At 44.1% G+C, this 25,972-nt stretch overlaps 1 protein-coding gene and 1 pseudogene across 4 annotated transcripts; both read right to left on the bottom strand.

Moving 5' to 3' along the window:
- Positions 1-6,453: 6,453 nt before the first annotated feature.
- On the bottom strand, positions 6,454-10,786 carry LOC102708518 (annotated as a pseudogene).
- Positions 10,787-14,950: 4,164 nt separating this feature from the next.
- LOC102703387 lies at positions 14,951-17,472 on the bottom strand. 4 transcript variants are annotated; one of them, XR_001550056.1, is made up of 6 exons: positions 17,305-17,472; positions 17,073-17,228; positions 16,904-16,988; positions 15,615-15,893; positions 15,511-15,544; positions 14,951-15,341 (listed from the first exon to the last, which is right to left on the bottom strand). XR_001550056.1 is itself a non-coding variant. In XM_015836369.1 (5 exons), exons 1-4 carry the CDS (start codon positions 17,359-17,361, stop codon positions 15,536-15,538), a joined length of 501 nt encoding a protein of 166 aa, XP_015691855.1. In that variant the 5' UTR covers positions 17,362-17,472; the 3' UTR covers positions 14,951-15,341; positions 15,511-15,535. The 4 variants fall into 4 exon arrangements, 1 of the variants encoding a protein (XP_015691855.1); XR_001550055.1 differs by having other exon boundaries at positions 16,908-16,988; XR_001550057.1 differs by having other exon boundaries at positions 16,922-16,988.
- Between the last annotated feature and the right edge of the window lie 8,500 nt (positions 17,473-25,972).

The raw sequence follows: 25,972 nt of genomic DNA, 5'->3' as shown, positions 1-25,972 counted from the left end.
TGGCCTAAACGACAGTGCCATAATTTCGATGAGACATTAGGAGTTCTCTTTCTTTTCTTATTTTCTGTTGTCGACGAGGACATAACATTCACACTTTCAGACAGAGATAACAAATAAAACTCGTCTTGCAACATAGCAAGACCAATGTGTTCATTATTACACCATAGTTCACATTTGCATCTCCAAAATGGCAATGATATCCATTCAAATCCATTAGCTTCAACTTGGAAGCCATGTCACTCATCCTTAGGAACAAGTAAACCAGCCCTTTATTCTGTCGAGGTACTTTACGACAGTCTCACACTCTAGGATGGAGCTTAATATGATGGGCTCAATCGTATTCTTTACCATAGCCAAACATTTCTTGTTGGCTAAGGTCCACTTTTGTGTTCTATGTTATATGACATGACGAGGGGAGCATGGTCCCTCTCTCTTTTCTGACAGTCAGCATCTGACTCATCTGCCTCTGACTAGTACAGTAGGCTCTGTAGGACATGGGGTATTCAATACCTAGTCCACCTCTTCCAAGATAAAAGCAAAATCAAGTTTCTTTTCCATTCAAGGTAGTTGTCTCCTTTCAGGGTCAGAATGTCTTTGATGCAACCCATCAAGGAGTAGCCATCAGTAACAATCATGTATGGTGAAACAAAAAACAATGATAAAATATTATGCACTAGGCCTAAGTCACCGTTGGGTAAAAATAGACATAACACATGGAACCATAACTGTAATATTGTGATTAAAACGTTGGTCAAAATCAAATATCACAGCACATAATCAATGTCCCCCAAATTAAATTCTCCCGTTGGTTCGAAATTTAATTTTGGAAACACTAACTTTCATCAATTTTAATCTATTTGCAGCGGAAATCCAATTAAATAGTCCATGAAAGCTATTCGCAGCAGAAAAAAATATCCTCTAAACAATTTTCACGTTGGTTCAAATTGCTTAGAAAGAATTCATAATAAGCATTCAATAACTTTATCTATTTGCAGTGGAAGAAATATTTAAATATTCTCTAAACAATTCTTACGTTGGTTCAAATTGCTTAGGAAAATTTTAAATATTCAATTGCTATTATTCTATTCGGCCTCGAGGGACAAAAAACAGACATTTTTCTTTTAAAACTGCTGCAAGGGACGTATTTTGGACTTTTTTCCTCGGGCGTAACCAGCTGGCCTATCGGCCTTTCTCCCTTCCACGCGCGCACTCCCCCCACCCAGGCCACAACCTGGGTCTGGGCCGGGAAAGTGGCAGCAGCGCTCGCCCCTCTTGGGCTCTATTCGACCCGGCCGTCCGTGGCCATCCGATCTAGGTAGGGGTCGATCCGACGGCCGAGCGGCAAAGTCGGGGCAACAAAACCCCCGACCCACCAGCCGCCACGCCCGACGGTCAAACCCTAACCCTAGCCTTTCGAGCTCCTCTTTCGGCCGCGGCCACGCCGAACGCCGCCGGTGCCGCCGCGGGCCCCCTCACCAGCGCGCGCACTCGCCTACGGGTGAACGCGCCGCCGTCGAGCGGCCTCACGGCGGCTCCCGGCTGGAGCTCGACGTGGCCCGAGCCCTTTTTCCCTCCCCGGACGGCAAGCCTCACGCGACGGCGACGACACCCGACGGTGGCCATGGAGGGGACTTCTCGCGCGGCGTCGACGACGACCGGCGGTGAACGATGGAGGTTAGGGCTTCGCCCCTCCCATCTATCTCTTTTCTTTGTTTTTCTTTTTTTGTTTTTCTTTTGGGATCGAATCCCCTTGCGATTTCTCTCTGGATTTTTCAATCCCCGAACCAATCTAGAACCCTAGATGGCTCCGATACCATTGTTAGCATTCTATTTGGGATCACCTAGGTCTAGCATTGATCAGGGTATTCTATTGTATGGATGAAATGGATTGCAGGAGTAGTAAACATGGATTAGGGTTCGGTGTTACCGACCGGTAGAGCCACTCACGGAGGAAGAAGATGATCCCGTCATCTTCGTCGGTGTTCGGCTTTTGGCCGGCGGCGATGAAGGTGACGGTCAGTGTAGTCCAGGCGAGGCAGTACGCAGCGGTGGCGATCCTGTCACTGGCTGCGCCCCCTCGATCGGTTAGGGTTAGGGTTTGTGGGGTGGAGTGCGGCGGCGACAAACTTCGTTTTTTGTGCCGTGCGGCCTCCCCCCCTTTTTATTTGGCGCAGGGTGACAGGGGCCCACCAGCCAATGGGCTGGGCGCTCCCGATCAGAGCGCGTGTCAAGGTCCCTCTTGGGCCGTTGGGCTCAAGAGGTAGAGATCAATCTAACAAAAACGACATTTCGTGACCGCCACAATTGCACAAGGATAATGGACAAGTCAAAACAACACGCTGGACTTTATTACAACACTTCGAGTACATGTATACAAACATTCAATCAGAAATATCAAAATAAAAGTTAAGAGGAAAATTTTCACTTATGATCGGAACAAGTGAGTAGCGTCTCGAACTCTTGATCGTATAGCGGTGAATACTCAAAAGAATTCTAGAAATTCAAACTAAGTTCTTCGTGCAATTGACACCGGTTACGAAAGTCGACAACAAAGTCTGTTAGGCTACCGTTATTGTGTTGGCGCCACCATATCTTAGGTGGTGTTTAGATTGAGAAAATTTTTGGGAGAAGTGTCACGTCAAATGTTTGACCAGATAGTGGAAGGGGTTTTCGGACACGAATAAAAAAACGAATTTCACGGCTAGCCTAGAAACCGTGAGAGGAATCTTTTGAGCCTAATTAATCCGTCATTAGCACATATTGGTTACTGTAGCACTTATGGCTAATCATGGACTAATTAGGCTCAAAAGATTCGTCTCAAGATTTCTTTCGTAACTGTGCAATTAGTTCTTTGGTTCATCTATGTTTAATGCTTTATTTAGATGTCCAAAGATTCGATGTGATGTTTTTGAAAAAAAATTTGGTGAACTAAACAAGGCCTTAGGAAATACGGAGTAGTAAGTGAACAAATGGTCTTCATAATTACGAACACGGTTGTCACCAACATTGTCAGGGAGTGGATCTCATCTAACGAGAGCCACGGGGCCCCCATTTTGTAGGTTCGGTCGGGGTGTGGGTGGATTTTTTTATTTTTCAAACCTTCTTAATAAATAATTTTATTACTAAACCTCGGGTGAAAATATTTTCACCGTATAAACCTTTTGGTCATGCCAATATCAATGGTGTGGCAAGACAACACTGCCACGTAGCCTGGTTGGCGTGTCACGCCAATATCAGTGGAGTGGTAAGACAATGTTGCCACGTCACGGATAATGGCGTGACAAGCCTGCCACACAAAAAAATTTTGCGCGGCAGCGATATTTTGCCACGCCAATGTTGCTGGCGTGACCAAAAGGTTTATACGGTGAAAATATTTTCTCATGAAGTTTAGTAATAAAATTATTTATTAAAAAGATTTAAAAAATAAAATAAAATCATGTGGGTGAGAGCGAGATCATGTGTAGGATGGAGGAAACAGACCCCTCGGATGTGGTGTGAACGCGGCGATGTATACAGGTTTGGGTCACTGAGAAACGTAAAAACCTACTCCCGTGGCTGGTTGCTTGGGGCGTAAGGAATTACACCCTAGTTGGGCTTAGTGACGAAGCGCACTAAATCCTTTTGGTTGATCTCTCGAGAGAGCTTTCCCTTCTCCTTAGGCAAGGGCCTATTTTTATACTATAAGAGGCTCCTACATGTGACTCGATAAGCCTTCTGAGGAAAAAGGAAAATACATAGTTTAGGGGCATTTAATGCCCATCTAATCCGAGGCGTGTGGCAACAGCGTACGTCTTTTCGCGTATGGGTCACATCTTGTCATGACGTGGGGGAGCAATCGGTGTCTCTTCGACATTAAATGTTGAAGACTCCTAGGTCCTTCGTGACCAAGGCGCAATGGAGGCGCTGATGAAGCGCCTCGAAGACGGGATGTTGTCTCTCCCACGGAGAGGAGAGGCAAAAAATCTCTTCATTAATGGTCAATGAGATGGGGCTAACACAAGATCATATCACCTGCCATGGGCAGGCGCATGCCTCTGACATGCTTTTAGTCTAACGTCGTATCTGTTAGTCCATCTGGTGACTTACCGTGTCCTTGGCACGCCGCATTAAATGCAGCATCACGTGAGTGGTAGAGCGCATTAAATGCGGTAGCAGTGCGCTGCACGCTAGGCGCCTTCCACGCCACGTGTCCCTTGATGAGCAGGCGAGGGCCTGAGGGGCTGGGCCAAGAAGGCGACTGCCTCCTAGGTCCCGGGCCCAACACCTCGGGGTGGGCCACGTGGATTCGGGGTGGCCCCTTCCATGTAGCAAAGATTGTAGGTCAAAGTTTGCAACGTAGCAGCTTTAACCTTTTCATCGAAAAGAACATGGTAATGTGGTGTACGTTATGTTCCTTTCGCACGGCATATCTGGGCCTATTTCGTCGACAAACATTGATATTATTATGGTTCGAGTTCACTTTGAATTGACGAAGGAAATACTCTCCTGTTGCATATTCATATTCTTGTTTGGGATTTTGGATCACAACAAAGAGGCAAAGGATGTCACTGTGCTTCGTCGGGAGAGTAGCTTGGAGGGCTACAAGCTTGTACTCAAACCGGTTGGCCCCGGAATCACTGTCATGTTGATGCACTACTGCTATGTAGTGACGATGGGGCTGACGGCTAAGCATCTAGCCACTGATGGTTTTTTATGCAAGTATTTCATATTTTCCCGCTGCCTTCTCATTGTTGTCTATATTATAGCTACCTTCGTGGGCTAGGATCAAAGCTTTTAGTTCAATAAATATCTGCCATTGCTCTTCTTTCCGGTAATATGGTTGTGTTAAGATTTTTTTTTCATACGTTATTTGGCAGTTGGTTTTTACTGCTCTATCCATTCTAAATTATAAACATTCGTACAATTTAAAACTTATATTACAATAAAAGTTTATATTGTAGAGCACTATGATTTTGAATTTTTTATACCCCAAACACTATGTACAACAGGCACAACTCACTAATAATCAGAAAATGAGCTAGGAGTAATTAAAGTGCTAAACAACAACAGTTAAGGTCCAAGTTGATATTAAAGTGCTAAACACTTTTTCATTCATATCATTTGCAGACGCAGGCACACCATCAGAACTCCAAACAAGTAAACAACAGCAGCAACGACAAGGTCCAGACCTTCTGTAGCACGAGGTACTCCGTTGTTGGCAGAGGGCGGTGCCTGTGTTCTCCCAGATCCACTTGAAGTCTATCGCCGCCTTCCACTTTGGCTTCCCTGCGCTGCTGGGTGCTGGCACCACCGGCGCCTCCAGGCTCCAGCAACCACACTGCCACAGCTCAGATGGCTTGCCGTCAGCACAAGTATAATCTCCAGAGTTATTAGTGGTGTGACACCTCTCTTTGGGACATCTGCAATGGCCCAACTGAAAAGGGCCATCTACATCAGAACATCTTCAGTCTTAAGTAATATAACTTCAAGCCATACTAACCAGCAAATAACAGTAGAAGACCTCAGTAGACATAGAAAGTGAAAAGAAGTACAGAATATACGACCTACAATTGTAAGGAGCACTAACTGGCTTAAGTTCAGTCAGCATTCAGGTAATGGTTTCATCTAGTCAAGTACAATTCATGCTATTGAATATCTTACTACCATGTGATGTTTAACCTCAATTTGTAACAGTTATACTTCAGCAGAGCATCAAAGTCAAATAAATCGAGTTCTTTTCCCAGCTGAAGGTGATCTCTGATGGTAACACGAAAGTAGCAATTGGACAAAGTGCAAAGAAAGTGGAAGCCACACAGAAATGACACTAACTCTTTTCTGAGACAATTTTCCTCGGCCCCTACAGGAATATCTGGATGTGTGATATAAGGAATACTTTATGCTTCTAACTTCTACAGAGTAAGTCGGTTGAACAAAGTTCTATTCTACAGACTACAGCAATAAGCACTGCTTTTTTATTAGTACGCTAGTTTAAAAAAGATAAAAAGAAAAAGACTTGACGGGCACAGTTTGGCAGTAGATGCAGATCAAACATGCAACATTTCCACATCTCATGATTAACTAGCTGGAGCAAAAAGAAAAGTTTTTGAGACTTAGTCTCGCACCCTAAGCTGAAGTTCAGTCAGAACTTAGGAGTATCTGTCAAAATTCACATCGAGTATGAGAGTAATCGACACCATTTCAGCACATACTTTTTTTTAGTGCCATTACAGCACATACTGAGCTAATAACTTTAACATGCTACCGACATATATGCATTGAAGTAATAGCAAACTAGAAAAGACTAGCTGATCAACAAGAAACAATCAAGTGCTAATCCAACATACAATGATCAAATTGTGCAGTCCACACTACAAACTAGAGCACGAGAACACACCAGCAAAACATCATCTTGCTCTATGTATTAATGTGATTGACAACAGCAAATATGCCAGCAAAACATGGTCATTGTCTCATTGATTTATCCGGAGCAGCCTTTCTGAAGATTGGTTGAACATATTCCAGTCTAGTTCATAGGCAATAAGCCAATAACTCTATACAAGGCAAACAATTTTGTGAAGAAGTACACCTAAGAAACAAGATTAATGGAATTGCAGAAAAGATCTAAAGATCTTGCAGAGCTTCCTAATTGTTCAAGCTGAATAGGACATCAGCAAGACACTGATCAGTGATAAGTGATCACAACAAGGTACATTTCCATTTCATATAACTGTGCGTGTTAAAAGTTAGATCATGCAGGACAAGCATAAAAGATAGATGGCTGAGATAAACATTGTTAATTTAAATAGATAGGTAAATACTAAGAGTAATAGATGTATATAATAAATACATGCCATTAGTCTTCTCAGTCTGATGATTCTAGATCCATCGCAACCAGTCTGGCCATGTCTTCCTCATCCTCCTCATCCTCATCACTGTCGGAATCAGAGAGTGGGATACCATCAAGAAGCTTGGCCCATGCATCTACGCAATTCTTCCGAATTTCGAATAGTATCATTAACTTTTGCACTACACCTTTCCCTGCGAGCAACGAAGTCGCTGTCGACCATGTAACAGCCATCAGACTCGATGGCGGCCTTAACCTTGTTCTGGAACTCGAAGAAGCGGTCATCATCGACCCTGCAGATGATGTTCGATCTGCATATGGCCTTCCTGCAGCTCTTCGGCAGCGTGTCGGGGTCGGTGTAGGTCTCCCTCTTCTTCGCCAGGATCCACTTCACATCACCCATCGGCAGTGAAACCATCTTCTTCACCGGAGCAAACCCCACGGTGGCGCACTCCTCCTCCTCCTCTGCTTCCTTCCTCCGCTTGGAGGCAGCCGATTGCTTGTTAGTGCACGGCATCAGGCCGCAACGACTCAGCGCAAACTCCGGCGAGGGAGACCACACCTGCTTTCCAATATCTAATCCACAAGCAGTATTTAGTCATAGGCAACACGTTTCCATTTTCAAGGAAAAAATCATACATGTGCCATGCTATCCTAAAGGCAAAACACAAGATTTGGGCCATGCAAAACGAGGCCTGGTAAAGACTTAGCAGTATATAGATTATTGACTGTTTATTATTCCAATATTTCAAGGAAATTCAATCATATATACAAATTCCAAAGTTATGCACCACAGTAATTTACTGTCAAGAATGAACCAATAATAATAGTCATCATGATGCGTTTATAACGTAATAACATTATGGAAAAACAGAAATCTACAAGTCAACAAAGTAGCGAAAGCAAAGCAACAATTGCTGCTAGAATAAACCACCACTAAATGGACAACTCAGTAAAACCTATATAAAACCTGACATACTAATCCATTTTAAAATAAGAAAGATATTAGATAGTGCATATATTGAAAAAACAATCAAGGGAGAATACCTGTGGCATTGCCTCCTTGACTACCATCCCTGAATAAAGAAAATCAAAAGATACTTAACAAACACATAATGAAACTGCATAATGTCAGTTTAAAGAAAGGAATAAAGTATGATGAATTAGATGCAATTCAGGTACTATTGAACTGGAGTTACTCACTGCCTAGGTTGATTCTGACCAAGCTGTGACAATAGTGTCTGCTGGAACGAGAGTACTTGCTGCCAAAAACAGAAAGCAGTTAATTTTGATAAGAGATGAACTAGCTACATACTTAAAACGTAATATATGTTACCTGCAAAGTTTCTCCTAGGCCCCCAGTGGCACCGGTTCTTGCATTGCCTAGACCTGCCCGTGTTGCTCCTTGCGCACCTCCAGCTGTCAATTTAAGTGTGAAAAAACAATAACCATATATTATCAAAAACAAAATAAACAAGACAACATTGAAAACATACTGTTGGAGCTCCAAGGATTTGGAAGTGGGTTAGTATTTGGAGCAGGGGTTCCTGTTGTGGACTCTGAAACAGTATTTGGAGCATTACTAGCAGGATTCCTGGGTTGGTTAGAACCCTGATTTCCAAGAAGAGCTGAAAATGGGTTTGCAGCTGTGTTGCCTTCCCCGCCCATTGTTGTCGCATTTAGGAAAGGCTCCTGAACAGTTTCATACATGCGCCGGAGCATATTAAACCCTTCAGGAGAAGACTCAATGTTGCTCATTCCTCTGTCTGTGTTCCGCATCATCTCCCTCATGATTTCAGGGTTTCTAGCTGCTTCAAGGGTCTGGCGGAGAACACTTGGGTCATTGAGTACATGAGCAAGATCTGGATTACGGTCGATGATATCACGCATTTGAGGATTGTTCATAATCATGTTACGAATTAAATCAGGGTTATTCATGAGATTCTGCATCATTGGCATATTCATTATTTCCCTCATTAAGTTGGAGTTTTGGCTAAACTGCTGCTGCATTTGATCTAATTCAGGGAATCCAGACCCAAAAAGGCCTGCTGCCTGGTACCAGCAGTTCCTGTACCACCAAGGCCAGGAAACAAACTTCCAAGACCACCAGTTGGGGCGCTGCTAGGAGTAGTTGAAGCTTGGGGGCTGGCTGCAGCAGGTGCGGCTGATCCGGCTGGGGGACCAGCACCACGCACCATATGAATGGTATGATCCGTTTCAACACCTGCAAGGTATAAAGAGTGAGTAGATAGAAAAGAAATTTGCTTGATAACTCAGAAATTAAATCATGGGCCAGAATTTCCATATAAATAAAGAATACTCTTGTATCTGATGTAATCATACACAAGAGAATTCGATTTTTTTATTAAAAAAAACTAAAGAATTCAAGTGTGCATGAGACTGCAAGATAGTGTATCAGATAAATATGAGATAAATCCTCGATAATGACATGTTAACAAACTTGACATAGCCAACATTTCAATCAAAAATCAAAGAATTCAATTGCTATACTCCTCACTTTAGAATTTCTTAGTACCCTCTCAGAAAAGGGAACACTACTCCTAGAAGATGTATGATGTTTTTTTTATTAAGCCATCAGTGGTTCAACGTATTTAGTTGGCAGCATTCTGCCATTTAGAGATGTTCAGAACATAACTTTTGATAGTTGTTCCCTGCATTTCCCAAATACAAGTATGCATAATAATTGGTAAAATAAATAGTGTTTTCCTCATATGGAAGTTTTTGCAAGCAAGAAGGTACAATCATAATCAATGTCATAATTAGTTGGCATCATTGTCCGCTCAAACGAAATGTGAAAAATAAGAGCTGACATAAATACAAGTTTCTAACATATCTAATCATCCTGCAAAACAGAAAATGTAGTAATTTATCATAACAATAGCACCAGAGAAAGAGATTCTTGTTCTTTTTAAAAGATGGCCCACGCTTAGTTTCATTAAACAGAACAAATCAACTACAGAAAGAAAAGGTGACTTTACAGTTGGTGAACTAAATTCCATAGCAAGCTTGTGCGGTTATCTAAATAGCATTGTTTTCTTCAACCAAAATTGTTCAGCTCCATCACAAACAACACATTGACAGTATTTACTTATAGTTGTGCTACATAAACCACATTTGATAATCAAGTGCGCTTTGCCCAAAGTTCCAGAATAATAAATCAATTTTCACTCCGGCTCCAAGAAGAATCGAGGATGTCGCACATCGCGACATAATAACAGGGCATGCACAACTAATATGAGTAGTAGCTTACATGGCACCCGTAAAGTTTGGAACTATATTCGAGTCGCGACAAGATGAGCTGCCTTCAGCTTCATCATCTTGTATGCTACGTAAGAGCATATATATAGGTTCGCAGTAGACATTATCATTAATACATTATATACACTACTCGCATCACCCAATCAACAATAGCTGCGTAGGAAAAGCAAAGCATATCGACGAATCTGTTTGGCTAGCATGCATAGGGAACTGAAGCAGATCACTTCATACTGCCCCCAATGAATCGGAGCCCAGATACATAACAGGCATTGCATCAACGAGCTAAATCGCGGGGACTTACAGTTACAGCTATACAACCGAATTCGAGAACGTCGCCCTACCTACATCAGCCGTGACACTCACCGTAGCTTTCTAGGGTTTGCTCGTCCTTGAGGATACGCCCCTTGTAGATCAGGCGCTGCTGCGCCGCCGGCACGTCGCAGCTCCCGGCCACCACCTCCTTGAACGCCCCCACGGTGGCGGCGAGGTCGGCCTGCACGGTGAACTTGGACCCGTTCGCGCACCGGATGTGCAGCGACGCGCCCCCCGCCGCCGCAGCGGGTTCCCCCGCGTCACCGCTCCCGGCTTCGCCTCCGCCGCCCATCCCCCTGGCCCCCAATCTGCCCTTCTCCTCACCGCCGGCCATGGATTGAATTTCGAGGCGAGCTGATGTGGATGTGGAAAACGGCGGCGGCGTCACGATATAAATAGGCGGAGGCCAACCGGAGCGTTCGGCAGTGCCCTCTCTCTCTCTCGTTTTTCCTCAATCTCGTTTCTCATGCATACGTTTGCCAGATCGCTAAACAGGTGTACTTTTTTTAAAAATTTTCTATAGAAAAGTTGTTTAAAAAATTATATTAATCTATTTTATATTTTTTAATAATTATTAATTAATTAATCGTATATTAATCTATTACTACGTTTCTCATGTCTAAGGTATAAGTTAACTTATGCCCCTATCGAACGGGGCCTAGGCCAAACAACGACCTCGGTCTCGCCGAATCAGAGCCGGTGAGACCAACCGGGCGCGGGGCGACGGTTGTGGGCGTGACCGCAGGGCAACGGTGGGTCCGGTTCAACTGAAGTTAGTACAGCAATTGTAACTTATGCAGTTTTGTTGTTCTTGTGCAAGTGCAGCGTATGTACAAGTTCACTAACTACTATGATCGCTTCATTACCTGCGTTATATCAACAAAAATCACATATCAGATGTTTCAATTGCGGTGCGGCGTCGTGGCCGCCCGGCCCGAGTTGCCCCACCGTAGCCTGATTAAGCCTCCACTGCGCCGTTGCCGTCGCCGCTGCAGCAGTCGGCCCTTGCATTGTTGTTAAATTTTGGAAAATTAATATGATTTATAAAAAAAATTGAACTACATTGAAACTATAAATTTTATTAAGATGCATAATTTTTTGAACTAAAATTTATAATCCTAAATTTCCAAGGGTAGTGAGAACAAATAGTAGTTTAGAAAGACATTGTAAAAGTGACAAAAATATCTTATCCCAAGTAAAAAATGGTTATGATGGTTCAAAGTGGCTCACCAATGTCATTAGTGCTGAAATATCACTGCCTAAACAATTTAATAATACGTTTTTTCCAAGATCATTCTTAATCGAACGTATTAAGAAAAAATTAAAAATATTTTATCTAGATCTATATATGACGAAAATAATTATGGAGAAATTAGACTGGCCCAAAGTCATTTGAGCATGACAACACCGCGCTATTTCCCTTTTAAAATAATTTTCATAACATTACATATTTATGGTTATAATCATAAATAAAATGGTTCGTCCGTAATAAAGCCGCACGACCTTTCTTGTTAACGCTGAGTCTTGGCCCGTTGGCCTCTTTGAGTGATCACGAGAGTATGTCCCTATGAATCTCTGCGACAGGAACTTGTTTAACAGCAACTCATGCATAATTCCATGAATTCTGCACATCTTCACTTCAAATATGTTTCTGGTATCAACAGGTTGAATCATATTCCAGTCAATAAGCTTACTGAAATTCTCATCTGCAGTGTCCTCTTCACTATGACGAGGGTCGTCATTTCTTGCATATCCTTCAGCTAACCACCGCCTGATTATTATTTTCTTCTTGAGAGGACAATTGTTTGGGAATATACCAAGATACAGCAAGCAGCTTAGTGCAGAGCCGGATAAATTGTCATGGTTGTTAAGAAGCAATTTTCTCAGTTGGCCATGGACATTCTTCTGTTTCAGATAAGAACCCAGATTACATCATATCTTTGCACATAAGTTCTCCTGTGGGCTCATTTGAACTCTTCAGATACATTGACCAAAGCAAGAGAAAGACCATCACATTTCCCCAATAATGATGCCGAACCCTGCTCCAATCCAGGTGATCTGAAGTTCTGAACCCTGAAAAAGCGATTTTCTTGGAGTCCTCTTCCCAAGGATATTCATTTGGTACACATAACTATTGCCGTGGCTGCACTCAGTGGCTAAAGTTTGAATATCTGGGGTATTATCCTGCTGACTGTACCTTTATCGTCATAATGTTTAATGACATGGACTTTTATAAAACTTCATAATGATGCTCGAACTGACAATCTTACATGTAGCTACTCTCTGTACATATTAGAACTTTCAATCATTTACCTTACTTTTACATGGAAAACTAAACTTGTAGATCAGGTAGCCTTTATGTCTCATAATCTAAAAACTGTTTTGAGGTTCAGACTGTAAACTTTAAAAGCTGGTAGCATGATAAAGGAAGAGAAACCATGTTAATGCTAATATGATTTTGCCAACCACACTGAAACTTCGGTTTGTTAAACTGTACAAGATCAAAATTTTATATACATGAATGTTGTGGTCTTACTCATGCGCATTATGTAGTATTGATAATATAAGAGCTGATGAAAGATTTGGCAACTTGAACACTATCTCTGAGCTTACTAGGTTGATGGTGGGAACAAAAAAGTATTTGGCTTTTCCTTTGGTCTTATCATCTTCCCAAGCCAGTACTAGTTCTTTCCATCGCCACTACATCGGTGGAGAGGTGCTTTTCTGCAATGAAAATCGTGAAGACAATACTTAGAAATTGTATCGGAGATGGATTTATGAATGATTGTATCGTATGCTTCGTAGAACAAGGATTTCTGGCCACAATTCCAATCGATGATGTGATAGTTCGTTTTCACAAGATGGAGGATCGTAGTCGTCGATGGACACTATAAGAGGTAACTACCATTGTGATTTGTAAAAGCTTATTTTGTCACAATATATAACTATTATCGTATTAATTTGATGTTATGTATGGTATTATATTATCTCAACCTATATGTTAATGCTCAGTTAATACTGAGTATCGACCCGACGGTCATTTATCCTGTTTTGCCCCTGCCGCAACACAAATCAACAAATATGCCCCAACAAAATCGAGAGAGAGAGAGAATATGGATTGGGGGACAGAATGCAGAGAGGAGCAGGGAGCAGATAGCTTCTGCAGCTTGCGCTCGATCTCTAGGGAGAGCGCCTCGAGGTGGTCATAGCTCCTCGCCGACGGCCGACGATGTGCAGCAGCAGAGCTCGTCATGGACCGTACGGACGCTCGCTGCTCCAGCAATCGATTGCTCTCTCTCTCTCCTTCATCCTCTTGCCTGCGGCCTGCCTGTCCCCTCTCTTCTGAGTTCTGACTCTTCTGGCTGGGGCGACAGATCTCGGGCTAGGGCGAAACTCTCGTGCGCTGGCCGGGTCGCCGGAGTTACATCGGCGACGTGTTTTGGAGGTGGCGAGCGAGACTGCGAGAGAGGAGTGGGAGACAAATAAAAACCAGCATAGGCGACGGACGAGACGACAAAGTGGCTTGGATGGGAAAGCTTTCCTATGGGAATAGACACGTGGCCCAATCAGAGCGCGAGAAAACGGCCCAGAATCAATATATAGAGATACTAATGCACGCCACCTTTCTGCTGGTGAACTGAAGAATTATCTAGAGCCCGATTTCTGACAATCTTCTGGGATGCAGATGATAAAATTTCTTACTTTCGCACTTTCTTTGGGATGCATAAGTGGAACAAAAAAACAATGGCACTACACTTAAGATTACAGGTGCATCAAAAATGGGAGTTTTCTGAAAAATTAAGGTTACATGGAGCATTGCTACAGGGCTAAAAAATTAAGGTTACATGGAGCATTGCTACAAGGCTCTTGGTTAGCACAGATGAAATAGGGAGATCACGTACCGCTCCGAGTCAAATAAATTTCCAAGATTGAGGCCTGATGACATTAAAATCAGTTCAAATGCATCGAGATTTTTCTGTCGCATACTTTCGTGCGCCCTTATCAGCGGCCGCCGCTAACTGCTTTCCCCGGTGGTCGTCGCGTCGATGGCGATCAAGCGGTGGAGGGGTCAACAAGGAGCAGGCCAGCATGCAACTTTAAAAGGATTTTGCAAAAAGTCCCACAAATGTACTAGTCCAAACATTTCCAAAGGAGAGCGAAGCAAACCTGAACAGGCGGGCTCCCATAACATTCCTTGCGTGAAAAAAATTGATTGAGTGCAATCTTTGGTTATGTCAACGAGATTTGAGTTGCTAGCTAAGCTACATGTCCAAATAAATCGTAACCTGGAGCTAACACAAGCGCGCAAGTGCTCACCAATCACCATACTGATTGAGGGTTTAGCAATACCAAATTTTGGCAGAAATTGGCATTACCAAATGTAAGTGGCAAAAAAATCGTAACCCCAAACTGACGAACGATGCATTTTTGTGTCCAATTCAGTTTTTCTAAGCTGGCAGTATATCACTTAGTGTCACCGCAATCTCGCAACAAAACAAAAGAAACAAACAAGTGAACCAAGGAGCATGTGGAAGCATCCGAAACATAAATGAATCAAGGAGCATGTAGTATCATCAGAAACATTGAAGGAAAATCAAGGAGCATGTGAAAGCATCAGCAACAATCACAAGAGAATCAAGGGGCTTATAGAAGCTTCAGCAACATTCAAAAGTAAATCGAGGCGCATGCAGTAGCATCAGCAAGAACGAAATAGCTGTATAATCACGGCATGACCTTCTAGAAGCTTCAGCAACATTCATGGTTAAATCGGGCAGCATGTAGTAGCATCAGCAAGAACAAAATAGCTGTACAATAACATGTCGATGGCAAGACAAAAATAAAATGCCGATGGCCAAACATCCAGAAGTCAGTGGCGCAGCTTTCGAGTTGATGGATCTCTGTCCAGCGTGCGTTACTTTTCCAAAAACTGTGTCATGATGTGAACAAACAAACAAATATGATGAATGAACACATGACAAACAAATAAGATTCATTACAGCCACAACTTTTGCCTAGGTCTGGCCTAAAACTGGAATTACAAGCTAAAACAATAAAAAAAAATAAACATGTACTAGTATAAATGTAGTCCTAAGTACCTGTCAGGTATTGTCAGCTGCCCTATCAGTAGAACTGCAAATCAAAAATTGAAGTGAGTACAAGAATACAATACTAAAATTATAAAGACAAAGACTAAAATTACCCGTTTTTTATCTTCGAAGTGGGCAGGTATGGGTGCTGGAGTACCACCTCGGTCAAGGATATCCTTGTGTAGATTCTTTGCGACCTTCAGCAGTTGTAAGATGTCTTTAAGCTGTGACTTCAAATCACGCCCCAGAGAAACCCTTCTGTAAGCTTTTCTGATAAGATTCCTTCTTCTTAATCCAATCTGATTGTACAGACCAACCAGCTCCCGATTGGAACGGTTCAACTTCTCATCATGACACATATACTTTGGTTCAAGTGTGCATGCGATCAGCTCCTAAAAAATTAAACAAGAAGTTCAGAAAGGTCTTATTGCATGAGAATTATGAGCTTCAATTGCAAGTTCAGCACAAAACATAGAAGGAGAAATGAACAAAACAGTTAGATCAGAAAACAAAAAAACAAAATGCATATTGGGAGACCTACAGAACGGATCATTGTGTTCAGTACAAGACATGGTGATCTGAATATGCGTATTGGGAAACAACTAGATGATTCATCCATGATATTCTGACGAAACATGGCATAAAAAATCTGCTACATGCGCAGGTATGATTTGCAAATCTGTAATTATGCAACATATTTACAAATCAAAAGCAAACTACTATACGGGTATATAAAGTCACACAACGCGCGACCAAATAGCTAATACATTGAAAGGAGATCAAAAATATATATTTCTCAATATGTCAAAACAAGCCAATGGACATCGAGAAACAAAAATAGAAAGAGTTGCACAGTAGATGTCAATTGAAATCGTCTACCAATTTACAGACTATAACTCTTCCACTACTAGATGTGCTACAGAAAATTATTCAAATGCAACCAGGTTGTGGCTTCATCAAAATAGCTGCCTAATCCATTTCAATCTATCCTAGGTACTGAACAAAACAGCACCAAAACTAGAGCATACAAGCAGGGGTAAAAATTACAAGAGATAGACAGAAAAAATCCCAGGAATACCCTCGAACATGGATCAAATGTTTACTAATCATGAAGTTTCTCTCCCTTCCATGAGTATTTCTGCTCATATCCAGTGGATTATCAAGCTCCATCCCTACCTCCTTTCTATGATCAGCCAAACCCTGAAAATACCCAAAAAGAATCCCCAGGAATACAAACTAGTGCAGCAAAAACCTGAGAACAAAAATCAGCTGCAGCGTGAGCTGAAACAAAAACATATGCTGCCCTTCGAGAGGGGGACAACCCTGATCAAAAGCTAGCAAAATCACAAAACTGCTGCATGACATTAAGTTATCAACATTTCTCAGTGAGTTTGTTTCGTACTGACTGATTATTTCGTACTTCTGCCTGCTGATGTTCCGCTGAACATTGCCTTTGGATTACTAGCTTTCCTCCAATTCCAAATGTGCTATAAGAGAATCCGGCTCAAATAGAGTTCAGAGATAAAAGGAAAACAAAAATCTCAAAACAGCAGTTAAAATTCACTAAATACCTGAGGATTTGTCGCATATGGCAAAGGCTCCTTATCTTCTTCTTCATCGTCATCAATGAGTGATGCAGCCTTCCTCTTGTGATCTCCTCGATTGACATTACCCATGGACCAATTGTATTTCCAGTCCGGGTCCAGATCAAGAGGCGCCCGAGGAACCTGCACAACGCAAGTGGGGAAATCAATCGAATCGACCAGAGAATCTCTTGTCGCGCATAGATAAAGTAATAACCACCGCAGCCCCGAGCGCGCGGCCGCCGGCAACGCCTCCGCCTCCCGCCTGGTGCTCCATCGTCCTCCCCGTAGCCGCCTTCACGCTCGCCGGGCTTGGACTAGGGTTCTCGAGGAGGAGAGGGTTTTTGCGCGATTGCTTGTTGCGGCTCGAACACGGGGAGAAATTTGCTGAAACGACGCGGCGGCTCGAATAGGTGCGATGCGACTATCGACTTGGCTGGGTCGGGTTTTCGCCTTTCTGGTGCGGCTGCGCCCGCCGAATCAGCAATCAGCGTATTTAGTCGGAGAAATAAAAACTTTTTAGTGTTACATTAGACTTTTGATTGGATGCCGGGAGGAGTTTTCAGACACGAATGAAAAAACAAATTTTATGGCTTGTCTAGAAACCACGAGATGAATCTTTTGGGTCTAATTAATCCGTCATTAGCCCATGTGGGTTACTGTAGTACTTATGTTTAATCATGGACTAATTAGGCTTAAAAGATTCGTCAAACGATTTTCTCATATAACTATGCAGTTAGTTTTTCGTTTCATCCATGGTTAATGCTCTATTTGGATGTCCAAAGATTCGATGTGATGTTTTCGGGGAAAAATTTTTTGGAACTAAACGGGGCCAAGTTTAGGCTCTGTTTAGTTCAAAAAAGTTTTTCCAGAAACATCGTATCAAGTCTTACACATGCATAGAGTATTAAATATAAATTAAAAAAGAAACTAATTGCACTGTTCACCTGGCATCGACGATTTGGATGTCGGCAATATATATGGGGTGGCTAGCGAGGCGCAAAGATCGATGGTTAGGATGAAGACACAAGGTTACCCAAGTTCAGCCTCTCGACTAGCGAGATAATACCCTACTCCTGTTTGGCGATTGTATTAGATTGTGTGCAGATCAACTAGAAGAATAGTTGATCTGAAGATGCCGTCTGTCTAGCCCTTCTCCAATGAGGGGTGCCCATGTCCCCCTTATATAGTGGGGGATATAATAGAGTCATAATCTGATAAGATCAAGATCTATCCTAATTCGTTTACAACTCGGATCTGGTACATGCGGCATGCAATCCTACAGTAACCAGACTCCGATTGATACCATATACAGATATAATCTCCTTCCTATTCGGTACCCCTATGACTATACGTATACTGTAGTCTACGGATACCCCTAGTACAGGTATTCCACACCTGGAAATCGCGGAATGAATCTTTTGAGTCTAATTAGTCCAATTAGTCATATGTGCTACATTAACCAACATGTGTGTGGGGATGTACCTGAAATAAACAGGAATCCCACACGCACAACTGTTCAGGATTTAGTTGTGCACAGAAAAGGTATAAAGCACAAGCTCAGCGAAGAATACTTACATAGAAGCGGAAATATGGCACGTCGGCCTAGCTTTTTAAAAAGACCAACCAGACACCAAGCAGAAGACCCAACAGCTCCACAGGCGAGCCTGAGCGAAGGAAGTGACCCTAACACGAGCAACCTTGACGAAGACCTGCTCTTCTGAACCATATTTTATGCAAGGGGTGAGTACAAACGTACCCAGCAAACCACAGTCCAAGAGATACAAGTAGAATACATGCAAGTAGTATAATAATATAGGGTTCATCAAGATGGGTTGATAACAAGCCTATTATAAATAGTTTTTCCCTATTTTGATAAACAATTTATTTGTAAACATTTATAAATCATCAGTTTAAAACATAGCAACATTAATCACCAACGTCCTCATCTTATTCCAATCCAAATTTTCATATAAAGCCTACTTATACCATAAGAAATAGGAATCACTGAATGACACATCTCCATTAACCGAGAGCACGACGTATTTGAATACAACACGACTCTAGCGTCTGCCCAGCTTTACCCACATGATACCACGACTGGATCAGAGTCGAGATAACAGAACTGTTTATTAGTCCCACTTACTACTAGCACTGCCCAGTGGATCCTTTGGACCATCTTGGTGGTCGACTCTTGCCAGCGCTAGGCAAAGTTTTCACCGTCGTACTTTCATGGTTGCCCACTATTGTGAGATCATGTCAATGGCCCGTGGCCCCTTGCACATATCCACTACTATATGCTCCTAGAGCCTCTAATAGTCGTTCATATAGTAGGACCATGTACTAGGTTAAGTCCGATTACTCGGTCCTGTAGATAGGCGCAAACTATATCACTTTCCATGACATAAGAGGGTTTTTATCCTTATATCCGGGGAAGCAACCAAATTAGCATAGCACCTTTGATCCAGGCGTGACTCGATACTTGCTCCACACGGAGGTCAGCTATCTCACCTTGCATGCAGCTTTCCAAAGCCTTCGCGCGTTCCAGGATCTCGTCACGATCCTAGCGCAGCGCGTCTGTGTTCCCCAGCAGCGGGTCAAGCGAGCGCAGGGCCTTCGATTGCCTGAACGATATGACGTGAGCTCATGGAATCGCGCACAGAGGGTGATAGTCGAGAGAGTGTACCTTCATAAGTTTGACCGACTTCTCGATGTACCGCTCAATCTTCGCGATGTCCTTGGAGTCGTCTGACAGGTTGGCCCTGACCTGATCGACGCGGCCTTCTCGGGCCCTCGGCGCGGGCGCCCCCAAGGTCATTGTCATGACCGATGGGGCGGACGCCCCGACATTCGGCCTCGTGGAGCTTGTGGCTGGGAGCACTACGACAGTTTCCGGCTCTGCGGTCGGGACCGGGGTGGTGGCCCGGGCCCGGGACGATCGTGAGGGACGCTTCAGTAGCCGGCCCTGTTACAGGGTCAGCTGCGGGCACGGGGGCCGCGCTCAAGGCAACCGGCACGATGGCCGCTGACGGACCCGGGGGTTGAACGTCTTCGAAACCGGTCGGGGCAGTCGGGTCGATGTTGCTTGATTTCCTGGAAAGGACCCTGCAATGTGACTTCGACGAACGGAAGAATCTTAATCAGATCACAACGAAAAGGTTGGGTCGATTTACCTTGGCCCCGTGTTGAAGGCAGGTCGTCTTAGGTGCCTCTGGAGAGGAGGGCTTGGAGAGTGAGTCGGGGTCGGGGCGTCATTATCTTCTGGTGCCTCGGCGAGCTCGGTGTCAGGATCAAAGGCCATCCTCTTAGCGGCAGGCTCGTCAGCCGAGGCTTCCGACCCCCTCTTTAGCATGGGCGAGGCCCGACTAGCGGTAGGACAGGAACTGGTTGCGGTCCTGCAGAAACGTCAGAAATCAAGCCGCCGAGCGTGGAATGGCGATGGGAAAGGGGAGCGTTCCCAGCGTGGAATGGCGATGGGAAGGCAAAGGGGTTAGCCGGAATGGTGGTGTTCGGAGTGAACAGCCGCCGAGCTCTGGCCTAGATGGCTTGCCACTACAGTACTTCCGCTGACTCCCGAGCCGGGTCGTCGTTCTCGGTGTAGTCGAAGGCAAACCGGACCCGGTCCTTGAGAGGTTGGATTCGGCACCGGATGAAGTGTCGTGTCACCCATATGCCGGTTAAGCCGGCGGTCTTCAAGTTCTCGATCAGGTTGAGCAACGAGTTCACCTGCGGCATCTCTTCGGTCGTCGGGAGTGACGACCAGGCCTCCTGAGCTACTGGAGCATGGCCGACGTAGGGAAGAAGGGAGTTAGCTAGGTTGGAGCAATAAAACCATGCTGCATGCCAGCCCTTCAGGGAAGTCTTCATGGGCAGGGAAAGCCAAGCTTTTTTGCTCCCCTCACGGAGCAGAATGCCGGTGCCGCCCACCACTGATGGATGACTCCGGTTGGGTTGGGGCTTAACGGCAAAGAGATGGCGGAAGAGGTTAAAGTGAGGGGGGATCCCAAGGAAGGTCTCGCAGTTGTATACAAACACCGCGATCTGAAGAATGGAATTAGGATTCAACTGATGGATTTCGATTCCATAAAAGTCCAACAAACCCCAAAAAAAGGAAGACACCGGCAGCCCAAAACCTCGCTCGAAGAATGACTCGAATACTACCACTCCCAGGAGTCAGGGGTAGGAAATTCCTCACTAGAGGCGCCGTGGTACCCAGCTACCTCCTTGCTCTGGATCAGGCCAGCTCCAGATAGCACCGAGAGATTTTGGTCGGAGATGATGGAGGAGTGTCATGAGTGCAGCGGCAGCGCCTTCTCCGTATCCGTTGGGGAAGCCATCTGGGTCGTTCTTTGGCAGATCGGGGGAAGGAAGGGTGCAGGCATGATGAGTGGTGGGAATGCTGGAGATTTGGGCGCGGAGGTTAGGGTTTGATGGGTGCGGGGATCACCGGAGCAAATTGGGGCTACAGTGGTTAGCGCATCGGAGAAGAAGGTGAATAGGCAGAGTGACGGGAGGCTTAAATGGGCTGATGGTGGGCCTAACGGCTAGAAAATTCTGTTACTGGGCTAAGTGTCGTTATGTTCCTTACGGGCAGAGTGGGCCGAAATTTTCGGTGCTGGCATAACGGATACCATGCTATTCTTAGGGACCGTTGCAAGTTTTATGGATGCGCCAAACATTAATATGAAATTAATAATTTCCTTCAAATCGGGAATCGATAGTACGCTTATGTTATGGGCCCAAGGCCGCACTCGGGCAGGCGTCGGTCGATATCGCCCATGGCACTTAATTGTGCTTTTTAGCATGTGCCTAAACTTTGAATAAACCCGAATATACTCGGTACTAACTACTCGGTTATAACGGTTGAGCCGGTTGGTGCAACCTACCCCTCAGGCAGAACATGGCTGGAGGCTGTACGTCTGGGGGAACAAGGCACAAAACCTTCTGGGTAACAGTCCATAGATGACTCTATGTTTAATTGTTACGCATTTAAGCATAGAGTCGGGGTCTACACCTATTAGGTGTATCTTCGATGCTTGCTTTTGCATCCATCATATAGCGGTGTCTTCGAATCGCTCACTCATCCCGCAACATTGCATTAAGACTATCATTCTCCATATTGATCATGCCACCACCTAAAGGAGATGGAACAAACATGTCTTGTTCTTCTTGTTCTTCAATTTGTTCACCCGTCTCTCCGTGTCCTACGGTACTAAGTGACTCCTCCTCTCCATGACTTGTCCAACACGTTGTAACCCTTAATGAATCCTCGATGAATCAGATGTGAGTGTACTTGAACTCGATCGGCAAACACCTTCTCGTTTTTGCAATCAACGCTTGGACATGTCATATATATTTTATTCTTTCATTTCATGTGGTCCTCGGCAATGTTTAAGAAGTCTTGGACTCCACTTCTGTACTCTTTGCTCAGCCGGTCGACTCCATACATCCAATTTCTATCCATGGTCAAACCTACAGGAAAAAAATGTCATAAATATACTTTTACTAGTGTATATGATTTATTTATATTTTATTTTCTCTTACCTTTGCGAAATATATGCTTCTCCACACTTCAACTTTAAAACAACAAGAACGGAACACTGCAATCCATAAAAAATAGAAATTTAGACATACTAGTTGTTTCGAAATTATTTAATATTTATTGCAATATATATCCTTGAGTATATTACCACACTTTTTTCTAATTAATTAAATTGTGATCAACAACTCGCCCTCTCCAGCTGCTCACTCCCCTCCACCTGCTGGGCATGCATCTCATGCTCCTCCCCATACTGCTGCTGATCATAATGCTTATTCTGATGCTGCTGCTCCTGACCGCCCTGCTGGACCTGCGGCTCATTCTCAACATTCTGCTACCGCTGATCATGGTCCTGCTGCTGTTGTTGCTACTCATGTCCCTGTGGTTGTTCTGACTGTTGTTGCTGCTGTTGCTGCTCATGGCTCTGACGCTGTTCTGACTGCTGCTTCTGCTGTTGTTGTTGCTCATGTCCCTGGAGCTGTACTGACTGATGCTGCTGCTGCCGTTGGTCTTGACATTACTCCTGTTGCTGCTGCGGCACTCTCTGCTCATGGTGCTGGAATACCTCCTCCTGTTCTGGGTGTTCTTCAATTGGAGATATGTGTCCAACAACTAGTATTTCTGTGCCGGTGAACTCATCCGGGGCGCACGGACCACCAGAATGCGGTGACCCCGGCTGTGCTTGCCTAGACCTGCAGTTCTGAATGGCATCAATGACTCGTTGACATAACAAATGGTGTTTGTCAACAACAATCATGAATTGCTTGATCTCGACTGCACATTCCTTAGCTTGCTTGTCATACTCCTGAATGGACTGTAAAAGTCCTACCCTGTGCATATCTGGCAAGGTTTCAAGGTGAGGCCCGATGATGTACGACATGTTAGGAAATTTATATGATGGCGCCCTAATTAATTCAGAGGCTGGGACGGCCCCACTGCCACTGGGTTTGATGGCGTAACATGTTGTGTCAATTGGGAGCAGCTGAAGAAAAAGACATCACAATATGAAAGAAACGTTGGATATGTACGGACACAATCAAGTAAAAAAATGGTGCAGTGTGAGTAAGTTAACAATTCACTGAACACACAATTTTATGGTGAATGTGTGGGATTGGCAAAGACATCGCGTCAGCATGGTGACAGCAAAAGGATAAAAGGCAATGACGTAAAAACTGTGAACATAAAGAGGATATGAAGGTGAATAAAACATTTGAACTGACAATACAATATCGTGCTATTTTTGACCCAGCTAAATATCTGTTGAATACGCAATGTAACGAACATACAGGGAGGTTCCCAAACGTCGGCGCTCCTTCGCCACCTGACTCACAGTCCGCCGCAAGCAGCTGCTCAACTATATCTTTTGTATACATATGTATATGCGGCGTGAACGTCAAGTCCATACCTATGTCTTGTGGTGGTAGTAAATTATCCACGTACAACACCTGCGCCGCAATTAAAAAAGGCAGGATAAACAAATTTCATTAGGGTTGGCTTGTAGATGCATATGACCGCAGTTAGGAAGAGTGAATCGATTTAGGTATTGTAGAGCTTACCGCCAGGAAGACAACGCACGATGTTATTGACGAACCAGGTGACCGGCGCCAACATCTTACTTTGTCTCTGATTGCTTGGAAAACAACCATGGACCAATCGATCGAAGCAACCATCTCAAGATCGGAAGCCACCCACACATCGCTCTTCGGCACATAGAAGTCTGTTGTCGGCAGTAGTATCTTCGACATCATAACCATGATAAAGAAACATACAGCCTCGGGGTCGTCTGGCCGGCTTTTTATAGCTTGGATCAATTGTTTGGCAGCAATGCGGCTTGTGGATGGAACCCCCAGCTCTTGGGTGATGCTATCATGTACGAGTCGCAGGACCTTGCCAGACGGGATAGATATATCCTTCCCACCTAGAGGTGTGCCCAACACAAGTTGAACTACGCAGGGTTGTGATTTGAATCTTCCTCTCGTCGTCTAGTGATATACACATTGTGTCGGGATCAATGTTGTCCACCAACCATCGAATGAGACCTGGCTTCTCGAACCTTGATAAGCTCATTGATGCCAATGAAACGACGTCGATCTCCAACTTCTCATGGTGCATAATAGACAGCACACAACAAGCTTCAAAAGCTATTGTGGCACTGCACCAGGTAAGATTTCCCCGTTTCATGTCCGCGCCTACACATGAATTAGCAAGTGTAAGGTAAAAAAATGACTTTATATGATTGCATATGTTCCCGACCAGTTAAAAATTTACTCACTATACCAGACAAATTCACATGGACATCTCTCCCAAAGTAAGAAAGGGGGTTGCGAAAAAATGTACGGGGATGGGGTGCTTACATCATCAGAAGTTTCGAACCCGCCAGACGACGAGGAGCGATGACGCCGTTTAGTATTCCTGTGACCATCTTCGCCTGAACCCTTTGACGAGGAGTATCCGCGACTATCCACAGTTTTCGGCAGAACAACATCGCATTCGTTCTGCAAGTCGGCGAAACGGGTTCTCTTCACCCTCTCCGGCATTATCCCGGTGACCTTCATTGCAAAACACGCTGTAAAAAACAACCTAGAAAACGACGGGTTAAACCCTAGTTAATCACCAAGAATATAACCCCCAGGGTTTAAACGCGGTGGTTGAGAGGGTACAAACCTTCCAGGAAGCACTGGTTGATCGGGTGAAAAAGGACCGCGATCCGGATAAAAGCGTCGGTCGCCGACGATCGCCCCGTAGAACACGGTGTGGGGGGAGGGTTTTTTGGAACAAAAACAGCAATGGTTACGAACTGTCCCCAGAAAGGTAGTGTGCTGCGATAAATCCGCCAGTTTTTATGTGACTAAATCCAGAAGATTCGTTTTACTCCATAAAAAACGGCTATATTCTAAATTAGTCGGCGTTGAGTTACCGTTAAAAATTAACTTTCACCACGCGCCTTTAATATGTCAGTCAAAATTTTACTGACTGGTCATACAAAAATATTCCCAGCAAAAAAAAAATAACTGATGGAGGTAACCACTACGCCGAGATAAACGTTGTTGACTAAAAAGTTAAAACATTGCTTACTCGGAGGAGGTGTTGTACTGTGTTGAGTTAAAATTTTACCACTGGCGACGGATGCGGTCGGGTCGGGCGGGATGCTGGAGGCGATGGAAGGCTAGCGGGGACAGGAAGGCTGGTGAATGAATCACGCGCTACGTAATACACACATACATACATACATACATACATATATATATATATATATGAGAAAATCAAAGAGTCCTAATGGAAAAAGATTGTAAAATCCTATTAAGAAACTAACACTGCTCCTACTCTTAGTAGAAAACGGCTAGTAGAA

This window comes from Oryza brachyantha, chromosome 4 (assembly GCF_000231095.2).
Source record: "Oryza brachyantha chromosome 4, ObraRS2, whole genome shotgun sequence".
Classification (NCBI taxonomy): Eukaryota; Viridiplantae; Streptophyta; class Magnoliopsida; order Poales; family Poaceae; genus Oryza; species Oryza brachyantha.
Note: the sequence above shows the minus strand (reverse complement) of the source record. Positions and strands in the feature narration are given on the sequence as shown.

Bases quoted from the DNA above. Each gene is read 5' to 3' on its own strand.
- LOC102703387 (XM_015836369.1), bottom strand. From the start codon at position 17,361: ATGGAGCACCAGGCGGGAGGCGGAGGCGTTGCCGGCGGCCGCGCGCTC. The intron at 17,229-17,304 runs GTGGTTATTACT...TGCGTTGTGCAG, and splicing joins GCCGCGCGCTCGGGGCTGCG to GTTCCTCGGGCGCCTCTTGA. The intron at 15,894-17,072 runs GTATTTAGTGAA...TTAATTTTTTAG, and splicing joins CATATGCGACAAATCCTCAG to GAGCTGATCGCATGCACACT.